At 39.8% G+C, this 13,640-nt stretch overlaps 1 protein-coding gene across 1 annotated transcript; it reads right to left on the bottom strand.

Moving 5' to 3' along the window:
* Positions 1–3,810: 3,810 nt before the first annotated feature.
* LOC101086141 lies at positions 3,811–7,820 on the bottom strand. Its single transcript, XM_023252232.2, has 2 exons — positions 7,511–7,820; positions 3,811–4,659 (listed from the first exon to the last, which is right to left on the bottom strand). Exons 1-2 carry the CDS (start codon positions 7,580–7,582, stop codon positions 4,105–4,107), a joined length of 627 nt encoding a protein of 208 aa, XP_023108000.1. The 5' UTR covers positions 7,583–7,820; the 3' UTR covers positions 3,811–4,104.
* Between the last annotated feature and the right edge of the window lie 5,820 nt (positions 7,821–13,640).

The following is a 13,640-nucleotide window of genomic DNA, read 5'->3' as shown; positions in this document are numbered from 1 at the left end:
TACAATTTAGAGTGGAGAAAATCAAAGCAAATGTAAACTAAGTAACGTTTCCAAGGTGTAAGATCTTCTTCAAAGCCAGAGTTTGATTCCAACGTCCCTTTTCTTTCTACTCCATCACCCAGTGTTGCAGCCCATTCCTCTGTAAACTGAATGAAAAAGGAAACATCCCAGACTTTGTACAGGGCTTGCAGCGATACTTTGATTAATGAATTCTCTGGGAGCAAAATTCTTTCATAACAATAGCATGTTTTAAAAAATGCTCCTTGAATTTTTTGAGATGTGACAGCCGAAATTGCAGCTGTGTACGACAGAGATACTTCGCTGCACAGTTTCTCTTTGCCTTTGCCCAGCCGAAGAGAAACAGGACCCACACTGGGTGGGACTGAACCTTTTCAAAGTCATTTTCCTCTTTGAAGTTACTACATATTGCACAGTTACTTTGTGCCAGTTAGTGTGTTAGGTACTATACATCCATTTTTTTTTAATTTATTTATTTTTGAGACAGAGAGAGAGAGAGACAGACAGAGCACGAGCAGGGGAGGGGCAGAGAGAGAGAGAGACATAGAATCTGAAGCAGGCTCCAGGCTCTGAGATGTCAGCACAGAGCCCCACGCAGGGCTCGAACTCCCCAACCTTCAGATCATGGCCCAAGCTTAACTGACTGAGCTACCCAGGTGCCCCTGCATTCATTTTTTTAAAAAAGTTATGTGACTTTATTATCTCTTATTTTTACCATTTTTTATTCTCCCCTCCCCTGTGCTTACAGCACTCAGAGTCTCAGTGCAGAATCAGGGAGGAATCTGCTCCCAGGCAGTTGTATTTATCGGTAAGTGACAACTGAACTTCATTCTGAAGATGGTTCTTGGTGTTGCCTCAACCAGTATTTGTATTTGCAAATCCTGGTCAGTGTATGGCAGACTCATGGCAGACTCGTTGTAAACAGGCATATTCCTGAGCACCACCTAAATATTTTAAATCACTGTATTTTTACTTGTCATTCTAGCGCACTGTGCTTAATTAAAGAAGCCGCGCCTCTTGCTGGGAAGCGTTTTCTCTGTGAATAGGACGTAGAGATCAGTTAGGAAGCCTGGTGGAGATTGTTATGTGGAACAAAAACATTCCAAGAATCATGATTTTATAGGCTTTCCAGGCCCAGATGTATGCTGTGCTTCCTTTTTCATCCATTTATTCTATCATTTTATTTTCAGGCATTGATAGTTTGTTGCAACAATGGATTAAGAAGCAGTCGTTGCTCATAAAGAGCTCACAGTCTAACTGGGAGATGTATCTATCATTCACTCAAACAGTATCTCCCTGAGACTCAGGCAAGAGGGGCTCCAGCCCTGGCCTGTGTGTGCTCTAGAAAGCCTCACTCTGGTCTCTGCTTTGGCTATGGCCCTTCCCATAGGTGGGAGAGTTTGGAGAGCCAAGTGAATGTAATCAACCCAGAGTTTGTCTCCCTGTCTGGATCATGCACTGGGCTTGGAATTCTCTGCACTGTCCTTTGTCCTAAGTCCATTTTCTGGGCTGTGCCGCAGGTATGTATGCACCCACCTTGGCCTGAGGGATGGTCCTGGGGTAGCTGTTTGCAGGGTAAAAGATGGAGCTTGGGGGGCGCCTGGATGGCTCAGTCAGCTGAATGTCTGACTTTAGCTCAGGTCATGATCTCACAGTTCGTGGGTTTGAGCCCCGCATCAGGCTCTCTGCTGACAGCTCAGAGCCTGGAGCCTGCTTCGGATTCTGTGTCTCCCTCTCTCTCTACTCCTCCCCCACTCATGCTCTGTCTCTAAAAAATGAATAAATCCTAAAAAAATTAAAAAAAAAAAGATAGAGCTTGGACGGGGCTGGCAGTCCATGTGTGTGTGCGTGTATATGTGGAAGCTATTGCAGCGTGGAAGGACGTTTGAGGAGGGAGCTGGTTATGCAGAGAGGTCAATGTGGTGGTGGGGCTGGGGCCAGCTCTCCCAGTGTGTCCGGTTCTGGCCTCGACCTGCCAGGAGTTCAAGCATTCTAACCTTGAACTCAGCCATCCAGAAGATATATTTCTCAGGGCAGGAGGAAAGAATATATCTTATTTAACAGTTTGTCAGCTGGGTTTGTAACTTTCAAATATTTGGATAGGGAACGAGAGGGCTTCCGGTTGAATTTTTGCCCTGGGCCTTGCAAATATTTGGAAAGAGCTCCACTTGGAATTAAAAGAACCCTGAGAAGAGGAGTCACCCAGGTTGGAAGAATCAGGTAACACCTGAGCTAGATGTTGAGCAATAAATTAAAATGATTTAGGTAAGATGGAGGGATGAAGGCTGTCCAGAGCATGGAACAGACAAGTGCATTTCATGCATGAGCAAAGGCAAAAAAGGCAGCACAGGGGATGGGGTGTGTTTGAAACACTGGTTAGCTTGCTGGAACTTAAAGTTCAAGGAGAGTGGAGTTCACTGGAAAGCCAATCAAGTTGCATCATCAGGTTCTCTTACCTGAACAGTCCCTGATGAGTTCTAGGAGTTGCTGCAGGTTGTGGAGGCTTTAGGTGGAATGGATGGCCAGGTTGAGATCTGGAGCCATTTCTGTGTCAACATTTCTGCTTGTTTGCCTACTAAGAGGTCCAGGATGGGGACCTGCATGTCCAGGTTTCGACATTTGCTGTGATTTCTTTTTTTATGTGAAATAAATATTTCCTTTTGGATCATTTTTTTTTCCCCTTAAAAAGGGTTCCCTCACCACGTTGTAGTTGCCTCGGGCCCCACCAGAGCTGGGTCTGCCCTTGAGTTCAATATGTCTTGGAGAAATGAGGTAAAAGAAGTTGCAGGGAATAAGCCTTGATTTTTGGTTTTGTGTTTGGTCTTTGTTTTTGTTTGTTTTTATGGCTTTTACAAATCGTTTGTTTATTTTAATGAAGGTGGTACAGACAATGTCCATTGGAAACCCATATCCCCGGCCAAAAAGTACAAATAAAATTAAAAAAGAGCAGGGCTCTGTTGAATACACTTCTGCATGAGTAAATTTATTAACTGCTAGTGAAAATTAGGACTTTTCTGGGATCTTCTGACAAGATTTTTCTTTTATCTTAAAATGCTTTTTCTTCAGTGAAGCCATCTTTGGAGTTAGTCTTCACTTTCACTGTCTCTTGACAGATGTCTTGACTCCAGTCTGATATTTTTCTTCTCTCTTTTTTTTAATGTTTATTTATTTTTGAGAAAGAGAGAGAGAGAGAGAGAGAGAGAGAGAGAGAGAGAGCATGGACAGGAGAAGGGTAGAGAGAGGGCGACAGAAATTTGAAGTAGGCTCTGGGCTGAGAACAGAGAGCCTGATGTGGGGCTTGAATTCATGAACTGTGAGATCATGCCCTGAGCCAAAGTCTAAAGCTTAACCAACTGGGTCACCCAGGTGCCCCTGATGTTTCTCTTCTTTTGGTTCAGACCCTCACATTTTAAAAGGAGCTTCAAGTTAAGGAAAGGTCATTTTTTCACAGTTCAGTTTTCTGAAAAACTTCCATCACCCACAGTCATAGTCCAGGAGTGAAGAAATCAGATGTGGGAACTTCAGGGTTGATTGGAAAGTTATTATGAACACCCTCATTTTTCAATCTTATTTATCGCAAGCTTGAAAATACACAGACCCGGAAAAGGTGGCCTTTCTGTGCTCACATGTAATTTTTTTTTTAATTTTTTTTTCAACGTTTATTTATTTTGGGACAGAGAGAGACAGAGCATGAACGGGGGAGGGGCAGAGAGAGAGGGAGACACAGAATCGGAAACAGGCTCCAGGCTCTGAGCCATCAGCCCAGAGCCTGACGCGGGGCTCGAACTCACGGACCGCGAGATCGTGACCTGGCTGAAGTCGGATGCTTAACCGACTGTGCCACCCAGGTGCCCCCACATGTAATTTTTAAAAAGGAGAGTGCAATATGAAGGGGGCTGAAGTTTGATCACCAAAAATCAGCACAACGAAAACAAGTGGAAATGAATCATGGACACGAGAATTCAAATCATCAGATGTTTTAAAGAGATGGGTGCCCGTTTTCCAGTCTGTGTTGAACACCTACATTATAAAAAACACATTTTTAAAAATAAAAAAGGATCGAGAGTAAAGAAAAAAAAAGAATATCTAAATCATTGAACGTCCCCCTGTTTGTTCCTGATGAACTTCAATCACATCTTCCTTCATTCCCAGTTCTTTTGGAGTGTGATTCCCAGCAATTCCCTGACCTGCAAAGAGAAATCTGACTGAATTTACTGGCACTCCCTGTGTTTGACAGTATGCTTCTTTGAGCCTCTTGAGATGCCTTGTCATTTTTACTTTGAAGTGGATCTCACTGCTCTCCTGTCCAATGACTTGGAGTTTAATGTATTCTCCTTCCTTCTCATCCCTCAATTCCTCAGCTGAAGGTTTTGCTTCCTGGTCAGACATGGTGATGGTGGCTTCACCCAGGGTCTCTACATAGCAACGGTCTCCAGTAGGCAGAAGCTTGCTCCAGGGTTTACAAATCCCTGTCCCTTCCCCTGAGCCTTGATTACTTGAAGGCTGTGTGAGACACACAGGATTTTTAGGTAGACAAGTGATCTGGGTATTTCCATATTGGGTGTTTTCCAGATGATGGACCATTTGGAGGTAATGATTGGATCGGACATTTAGTAATCCCACTGAGTCAGGATGTTTTTTCTAGACAAGGGAAGTAGAGGAAAAAATATTGATTGAATAGAATTAATAAGACTTTATGTTTGATTAGAAATACATAGTAAAAGAGTCAAAGATGAATTTGAGGTTTTTAATTTAGGGGTCTCAATGGATGTAGCACTGATCTGGGAGAAAAAAAATACATTCAATTTTAAAGCATTGAGTTTACATCTGCATAGGGTGTGTAGGGAGAGATCTCCAGAAGCCAGTTGATTACGTGATTCCCAAACCCTGGGGAAGACAGCTGGACTGGCTGGAGACATTTATGGATATTTATGGATTTTTGTTTTGTTTTTGTGTGTGTGTAGTGACACACATTCACACACACACACACACACACACACACACACACACCCATTCCTATGTACATTTGCAGATACCCTTATGCATATGTACAGATCTTTGTGAGTCTATATATATATATATATATATATGGGAATGATCACACTAGTTGAAAGCACCAGAATGAATGAGGACAATCAGAGAAAGCATTTAAAATAAGTTCACCAGTGAGCTGATGACAGGACATTGAGAAACACAAATGTTTCATCAGTGAACAGAGGGAAAGAAGAACAAAAAAAAAAAAAAAAAAAAAAGAGAGAGAGAGAGAGAGAAAAGAGGTTACTCAAAATCTTAGAAATCACAGAAGTGTAGACTTTTCCAGAAGGGAATAATTCACAGTGTCAATTAAGCAGTGTATGAAAGAGTATCCACTAATTTGGCAGCTAAGGGGGTCATTGGAGATTTTCTGCGGTAAGTTTAAGTGAGGACAAAAAGCCCCTGTAAGTGGGTTGAGAAGTGACTTGAAAATGAGGAATAGAGACTATAGCCTTTGGAATATAGTGCCTCCTAAAGGTTAAATTGTGAAGATGAGGAGATACATTGTACTGTATTTCTAAGGATCTGAGAATCAAGTGAGTTACATCTATGTATTCATTCATTTACCACCATTAATCATCTATCAATCTATTGTCTACCTATCATCTATCTATCTATCTATCTATCTATCTATATCTTCAAACTGAGAAAAACTTGAATGTGCTTCTGATGGCTCATGGAGTAAGATCCCAGGGAAACTGGGGGCAGGAGTGATTTAAGAGTCTTAGTAGGTCTCATTGTCTGCTTTACCCGGAGGAAGTGAGAGTATGGTGATTGCAGTCAAGTACGAGTGTTGGTAGCTGTGGTTTCAGCTTTGCTGAGGTGAGACAGGAATAGAGTGAGTAGGAACAAGTCACTCTGGTGTGGTGTCTTCTGAGACACTCATTTCTCTGGAGAGATATCACTGATCTGGGTTTGGTGTTTTGCTGGGAGACACCATAGGAAGTTTCCAGGTGCAAGAAATGGAGTGCTCTGGAGATAAGAAAATAGGCTATCACCTCTGGACAATGGGGCTTGAGGTTGAGCAGGGCAGAGAGAGAAACCAGGAGAAGGTAGACAGTCTCAAAGGAAGATGGAAGGGTCAGGGCTTTGATGAAGTTAACAGAGAAGTGTCAAGAAAGAAGGGGTGAAAGGGAGCTGAGAAGTAGAACATTTTGGTTAGAGAGGGTTTTTAGAGTATTAGGCTGCAGCGTCATAATGGTGGGAGTGAGAATCTAGGGTAAGTTTCTGAAGTACAGCCAAAGTTGATTGACAATAAAAATTCAGTTTAAAAAGGTCTAGAAACTTCAAACAAGGAATAAAAACATTTGGACTTTCTAAGATAACATTTTGAAAAAGAAAGGATTTAAAAATAAGAGAGGAAGTCTCATTAGTTTTTTTTATGTCATTAAGTTATTATCCTTATTATCAATCTAGTAAATTATTCCAATAATTCAGTTAATTAAAATAATAATTAACATTTATCTGACAATTATTTAGTAATAATACTCGTTCAATGAGTTAATACATTATTAATTTATTTGATAAGGTGAAATAGTAAATTTATCATCATTAACTTGTGAATATTGGATGTCGATGATAATATTGATGTCTTAGCGTGTCTTAAGGCTACTTATGTTACTTGTAGTGTATGTGCTAGAAACAGGGAAGAATTTGGAATCAGAAGACCTGATTTCACTCCCATTTCTGTTACTTAAATTCATGTATTAAATAAAAATTCCTTAAAAATAAAATGTAGCAAACTGTTAGTTAATTGTGTGTGTAGGCATATGAAACACTTTATATCTCTGCTTAAAAGTTTTTGTAAAGTTCATAGTTCAAATATTTTAAAACTGGGTATTTTTTTAAAAAAAAATTTTTTTTTCAACGTTTATTTATTTCTTTTGGGACAGAGAGAGACAGAGCATGAACGGGGAAGGGTCAGAGAGAGAGGGAGACACAGAATCGGGAACAGGCTCCAGGTTCCGAGCCATCAGCCCAGAGCCCGACGCGGGGCTCGAACTCACGGACCGCGAGATCGTGACCTGGCTGAAGTCGGACGCTTAACCGACTGCGCCACCCAGGCGCCCCTAAAACTGGGTATTTTTGAATATGTCTTTCGTATGCAATTAAACTATTGATCCGATGGGGCGCCTGGGTGGCGCAGTCGGTTAAGCGTCCGACTTCAGCCAGGTCACGATCTCGCGGTCCGTGAGTTCGAGCCCCGCGTCGGGCTCTGGGCTGATGGCTCGGAACCTGGAGCCTGTTCCCGATTCTGTGTCTCCCTCTCTCTCTGACCCTTCCCCGTTCATGCTCTGTCTCTCTCTGTCCCAAAAGAAATAAATAAACGTTAAAAAAAATTAAAAAAAAAACAACAAAAAAAACTGTTGATCCGAAGAGTGATTATTAATTAATTAGTGAATTAATAAAGTGACTGAAAATTTTCTATTTGGTAAAAGAAGATTAAGAAGTTTCATACGCTTCTGTGACGTCCCTGTGTGGCAGGAAAGAACTCTCTCCATTTCTCTTCAAGAGGATGTTGGGCTAGCATGCACTAAGAAAAGGAAAATGAGAAAGGGCAGTTAGAACTTTCTCTTATTTAGTGGATGGGAGACAGAGTTATAAGGCGCAAGGGGAGACAGTTCTGAATGTGTTGGATGGTCCGCTAGACACTGCGTGTGCCATCTTCTGTGATGTCACAACAGCCCACTGAAGCGGGTACACACGACACACCGTTTTATAGATGAGGACGTCAATAGGTAAAGAGCTGAAGGGATCTAAGCCCACTAACTGCAGAAGGAAAAACTGTGAACGTTGACACCAGGTGGAGCTGCAGAAGCTGCAAAGTGAGTTGGTGAGAGACAAGTCTGCGTAACTTGATTATGTTGAGATCATCACCACTTACATGAGCAAAATCGTTTAAATGTTCGAGGAGAGACTCAGATCCCAGTTCAGGTGTTTAATATCTGTGTGACCACGGGCAGGTAACCTAACCACTCTGTTCCTGAATTTCCTCACCTATGAAAAGGAGGGGGCAAATCATCTCCTTCAAAGAACGGTGTGAGGGTATGAGGACGAAATGAAACAGTATGGATACAAACAAGCATGAATTGCAGTGCCTGGAGGATAGTAGAAGGTTAAAACATTTGATATTTGGCCTTTTTTTTTTTTTTTTAGTGGTAAACTTGTATTGAGGGTTAAAGAATCTGGCTCTAAAATTTGCTTTAAACTAGGATACGCTGTTGCTAAGCTTAACTTTATCAGCAGCTATTTATTTATTTATTTGATTTTTAGAAAGGGGACCTTTCTGATAACTTTTTCTAAGGCCTCAGAGAACATCTTCTGTAGAAGCTTGTCCTTTGGGCTCATGAACCAGATACGCTTCCCAAGTAGGCAGTTGATCCTAATTACAAGCCAACCGATTATAAGGAAATAAATACTCTTAGTGGTGTTCAGCTTTTCGACTTGCAAGTTTAATTTAGTAAGAAAACAGTAACAGCATATAATCAATGTTAACGGGAATCCAATATATAAACAAATGGAAGCAGTAACTGGATTTTAATGAGACCAGGAAAACAAAGCCTGTCCCCAGCAGCCTCCTCTGCTGTTACATTACCACATCCCGACACTATGTACAATTTTATGGTTTTTATATCATGCAGTCTGTTGGAATCATGATTGCACTTTTCCATGACATGCCTCAATTCCCCAGAGAAAAACAGCAGTTGTTTTAAGAAGAAGCAAATAACGTAACATTTTACCAGCTGGAAATAAAATAAACACAAAAGATTCCTGTTCACGGGAATGAATGAAGTACCACGTGGCTGACAACATTAAATTCATTGTTTAATATTAATGGTAAGCTTAGGTATGTAAAGCAAGACCTATTATTCCTACATGAATGCATTTGAATCAGACATAAGTGAATCTCAAAAGGAGAGGAATTTGGTTCATTTTCCATAAGTACCCAGAAATTCAGATGCTTATTTAAAGCTTATCTGAGCTACCTAAACACAGTTAAGTCGGCAGATCTTAGCAGAGCAGAATTGCATGCAAGATTGTCAGCATGTAGGCTGCTGACTCAGACACAAATATTAAGAAAAGAGACTTTTACTGGTGTGCGATGTTATTGCTAGACCTAACTGTTATTGTCAAACTAAAAGTGAGAAGAATAAAATTCTTTATCCAACTCAGGATTTGAGAGTCACTTGGTTCCCAGTTTCCCAGGATGGTTACTGGGTCATATTGACAGTGAATTGTTACTCTTAGATGTCTCTCAGAAATACCCAGTGCTTTGTTTCAAAAAGTTAATTTTGCACATAAGCACACAGGAGCAGAGTCCTAACAGGTTCACCAGTATATGTATCCATCATTTGAGAAGCCAAGTTCGCAAGTTAAAGGACTCTGATTAGATTCATACCGGCTTGCTGTTCTCAACTTCAGACCGTAGCTTCTTTGCGATGTAACTGACACGTCAGCACAGAAGGCAACAGCAGGAAGGCCTGTCTAGAACAATTTTGTCAGGTTCAGAAAAGAGCAACTGATCCCCAAAGAAAACCATAAAAACGTGTTCACCATTTCCAGACAAAGAGGACGCTCTCAAAATCCTCTCTCAAACTTGTTTTTCTTGGGTAATCCAATCTGATCACACTAGCAGCATTATTTTATTTGCTCCAAAGGTGCAGAATTTTTGGAATAGGCATAGAACAGTGAAAGGAGGAACATTAGATGGGGTGGTTGATTTCATATTGTGAATGGGGCAGAGCCATTAGACATTATAGGGACAGTCTACAGGGCCTCTGATGTTTTCAGAGGCCTATTACTTGTTTGATATTTAAAAAGAAAAAAACAAAAACAAACAAACAAACAAAAAACATTTCGTTCTATCCTAAATAGGAGGGTGAGTTGCAAATTTGAGATTAATATTCAAGAAAATATCTGCTATTCATTAATCTTTAGTTTTATTATTTAAAAAATTCCTGCATTTGAAAACAATTTGTAGGTGACATTTTTTCCCCTTTTGAAGAATCCTAAAACATGCATGGTAATTGCTGAGAAATCATAGCCAGCTGTGACTTAAATTAGCTTTTTTTCAGCCAAATAATGTCAAAGGCAGATTATAACAATCTTAAACTATATTTATAGAAAAATTATATTTCCTTGTGACTGAAGCATCGTTTTAATATGTTTGATATAACATAGGGTTAGGCCTAAAAATAAGAGTGTTGAAGGCCTGGGAAGGTTTTGATTTGGAAAGAAATGGAGGGGTCCTGATTTGAGAATGGGGCATTCTAGATGCCTGGAAATGTACTGGCGAAAATTTGTTTGAATGTTTATGTGCTCAGCGGCAACAAGGATCTGAAATCCTGCAGCTACAAACAACAAACTGCGAGTGTTGGTCAGGGAAGGAGAGTGTAATTCTGAGTATATCTAATTAGTGTTGGGTTTAAAGTTTGTGGCTAATGCATATTTGTTATTTCTCTTCATTTTTTTGTATAATGTTTCCATTCCTTTTTAGGATTTGTATATACTGGTGTAAATAACTCTTCCTTGTTTATGTTATCCCATAACGATTTTTCTTAAAAGGGAACATATAGAAAGGTACACAACATTTATTTTGGAATGTCTTTAGTACGCTGAGTATTTGCTGTCAGGAAGAGGCATGGACTGGATTAAATCATTAGTGAATTGTATCATAAAGTCTGCAAGTTAATTAAATATGTAGTAAATGGCAATACTTATGGTGATGTGCTAAAGGTATCTTAAAAATGCCTGGCTGTTAGGATCACTTCAGATTTTTATTCAAAGAAAAAATTCTCAGATCTCATCTCTGATCCACACTATCTGGCTCTTTAGAGGGGAGGCCTAACAATTGAATGTTATTGGGCGATTCTTCTGATCAGGCATGTGTGATACACATGGCACTAACTCAGGATTTTCAGAGAACTTTATTAGGTGGTCTGACACTGGAAATGCTTGTTATGATAAAATATGTTCTTGAATTTGGTCAGCTTTGCAGGTTAGAGCATGTTGGCCATATGGTTGAGCGCGAGTTTCCTGCTCCACGGTTGTGGATTACACCCTAACCCTGATTTCTCATCTTCCGCCCATGTGGGAAAGATAAGGATGAGGGAAAGATCTAATCAACAAACATGTGGAGAGAAAACCTACTGAAGTGTAGAAACCCAAAATAATTTTAGCTCAAAGCTTGTGCCATCTTACTAGAGGGTCATTGTTATTGTCAGGCACGACAACAATACGTTTAAGATTAGAACTTCAGTTCTCAGGAGTGTAGAGTTTAAATATGTATATGATAAAATAAGATAGACAGTATTTCTGAATTCAAAATAAAAGAAGGAGTTGGAAAATCAATTTCTTGAAAGGGAAAAAAGAAATCTAAAAACATGTCAAAATTATCTTCACGATGTGATTATTATCATACAGGGCAATATAAAATTATACAATGAAGTCAGGACTTACAATAAAAGAAATAGCTGTTGAGAAGGAGGAAGAGGAGTCGGGATGTCAAGGAAAAAAAAGAAGAAAATCAATAACAACAATTTGCTTAATTTTCCTGTTAATTAATCTTTTTAAATACTTGATAGCATCAGGTTAAGTAGGCGTGAAGACACTGTTGTATCTTTGGGCTCTTGGAGGACTTCATGCAGATCTTTATTCTTACACCTGTCACTTTGGGTATTGGTATTTTTATATCTTCTTCATCAAGTTTCTTGACCTTAAGACAAGAACCATGCTTTTAAAGATTTCTTATATCCCCAGCTATTGACATTAGCTAATATACAGCGATAGAACAATACTTCGATAAATAAGTGACAGATCAGATTAAAGCTTCCACGGTTCTTATCTACAAGGCTACTCAAAAGAGACCCAACTGGAAGAATAGTTGTTTTACATTACTGAGGTTAGCTCTATTATTTTTAGGTTGCGGGCATTTAGTAATTTAAGAAGCATCATTTTTTTTTTCCTAACCAAATTTATTCCTTATGCATACCAGTAATTCTAAAACGATTTAAAGGCATCAACCTTTGGGTCTTATATGTAGGTCTTATGTGGGTCTTTCTGAGTGTCATCAGAAAGAATGCGGGAGTATTGGAATTAAACAGGCCTTAGAGACAGAGGAGTTTCAGGATTTTATTTTTGTGCAAAGAAGTTCTCCAACCCTACTTGGAGGCCTCCAGCACTCGCTTCCTTGGAGCCAAAACTACTGGGCTCCTAGAACATTTTGTTACAAAGAATTTCCTGCTTTTGAGTGGAAACATCTCCTTTTCTATTTAACAGTTATCCTTCTACTCTGTAGTGATTTATAAAACAAGCCTAATCCCTCTTCTACACGGATGACCTTATAAACATGTAAGGAAAGTGTCACATACCTGCAAGTGTTCTCATTGTCACATTTTTTCTATATTTGAAAAAACATATTACAAAAATCAGAGTTATTTGCCTGTGCAGTGTGGTTACTTCTGCGCCTGTAAAGAATAGACTAGAAAGCCAGCAAAGATACACGAATAGTTTGGAGGAGGCTGCCTATAGCACAGTCGAATTGGGAAAGTGCTTTCAGTCTGATAAAAAAAGGATAAGATGGGGCGCCTGGGTGGCGCAGTCGGTTAAGCGTCTGACTTCAGCCAGGTCACGATCTCACGGTCCGTGAGTTCGAGCCCCGCGTCGGGCTCTGGGCTGATGGCTCGGAGCCTGGAGCCTGTTTCCAATTCTGTGTCTCCCTCTCTCTCTGCCCCTCCCCCGTTCATGCTCTGTCTCTCTCTGTCCCAAAAATAAATAAACGTTGAAAAAAAAATTAAAAAAAAAAAAGGATAAGAGTAAATATTATTTACTCATATTATTTTACTCCTATTTTAGTGCATATTCTCATATGAAGATATGTGCAGTTAGAATTTCCAGTACTTTAAAAGTAGGGAATGTTTCTGAAGGAGGAAATTTTAAGTTAAATAAACAGGAATCGCATTTATACAATGGTTGCAAACATTGTGGTGAGAATCTTCTGAGAAGAATTATCAATGGATTCAGGAATGATTTCGATGCCCTTGCCTGCGGTGGTATATAGGTTAGCGGTCTGTGGTTTATGGATTTGTGAAGACTTGTGCGAAAATTCCAACCTCATCATTCATGAGTTGTACAATATTGGGTAAATTACTGAAGCACTCAAATTTTAATTTCCTTGATTACAAAATGCGAAAGATTGTAATACCTATGTCATGGGATTATTGCAAAGATTAAATGAATATAAATACATGTATATGTTAAGTGTATATTAAATATACAGGAAGCTTATTAAGGTGGCACATTTCAAACATCCACAGATATTAGCTATTATGATCACTGTTGTTGCTACTAATCGCCTTTACAGTTGCACATCGTGTAGCAAAAACAGACTTTTGGAGAAGATATCTGCAGGTTGATGTTAGAGAAATTTAAAATGCCATGTTTCCCCCCCCCCCCCCCACCCCGATCCATAGTCACCGTGTCGGGCTGGAGGACTCAGGTCATTATTTCAAAATACAGCCCTCCTTGCCAGGTCACCTCCTTTAAAATTTCAGAAACCTCAGTTTGTGAAACAGTCAATTTTACTGAAA

This window comes from Felis catus, chromosome B1 (assembly GCF_018350175.1).
Source record: "Felis catus isolate Fca126 chromosome B1, F.catus_Fca126_mat1.0, whole genome shotgun sequence".
In the NCBI taxonomy this organism is placed as follows: domain Eukaryota; kingdom Metazoa; phylum Chordata; class Mammalia; order Carnivora; family Felidae; genus Felis; species Felis catus.
The sequence above is the reverse complement of the archived record's forward strand: the minus strand, read 5'-3'. Positions and strand labels throughout refer to the sequence as shown.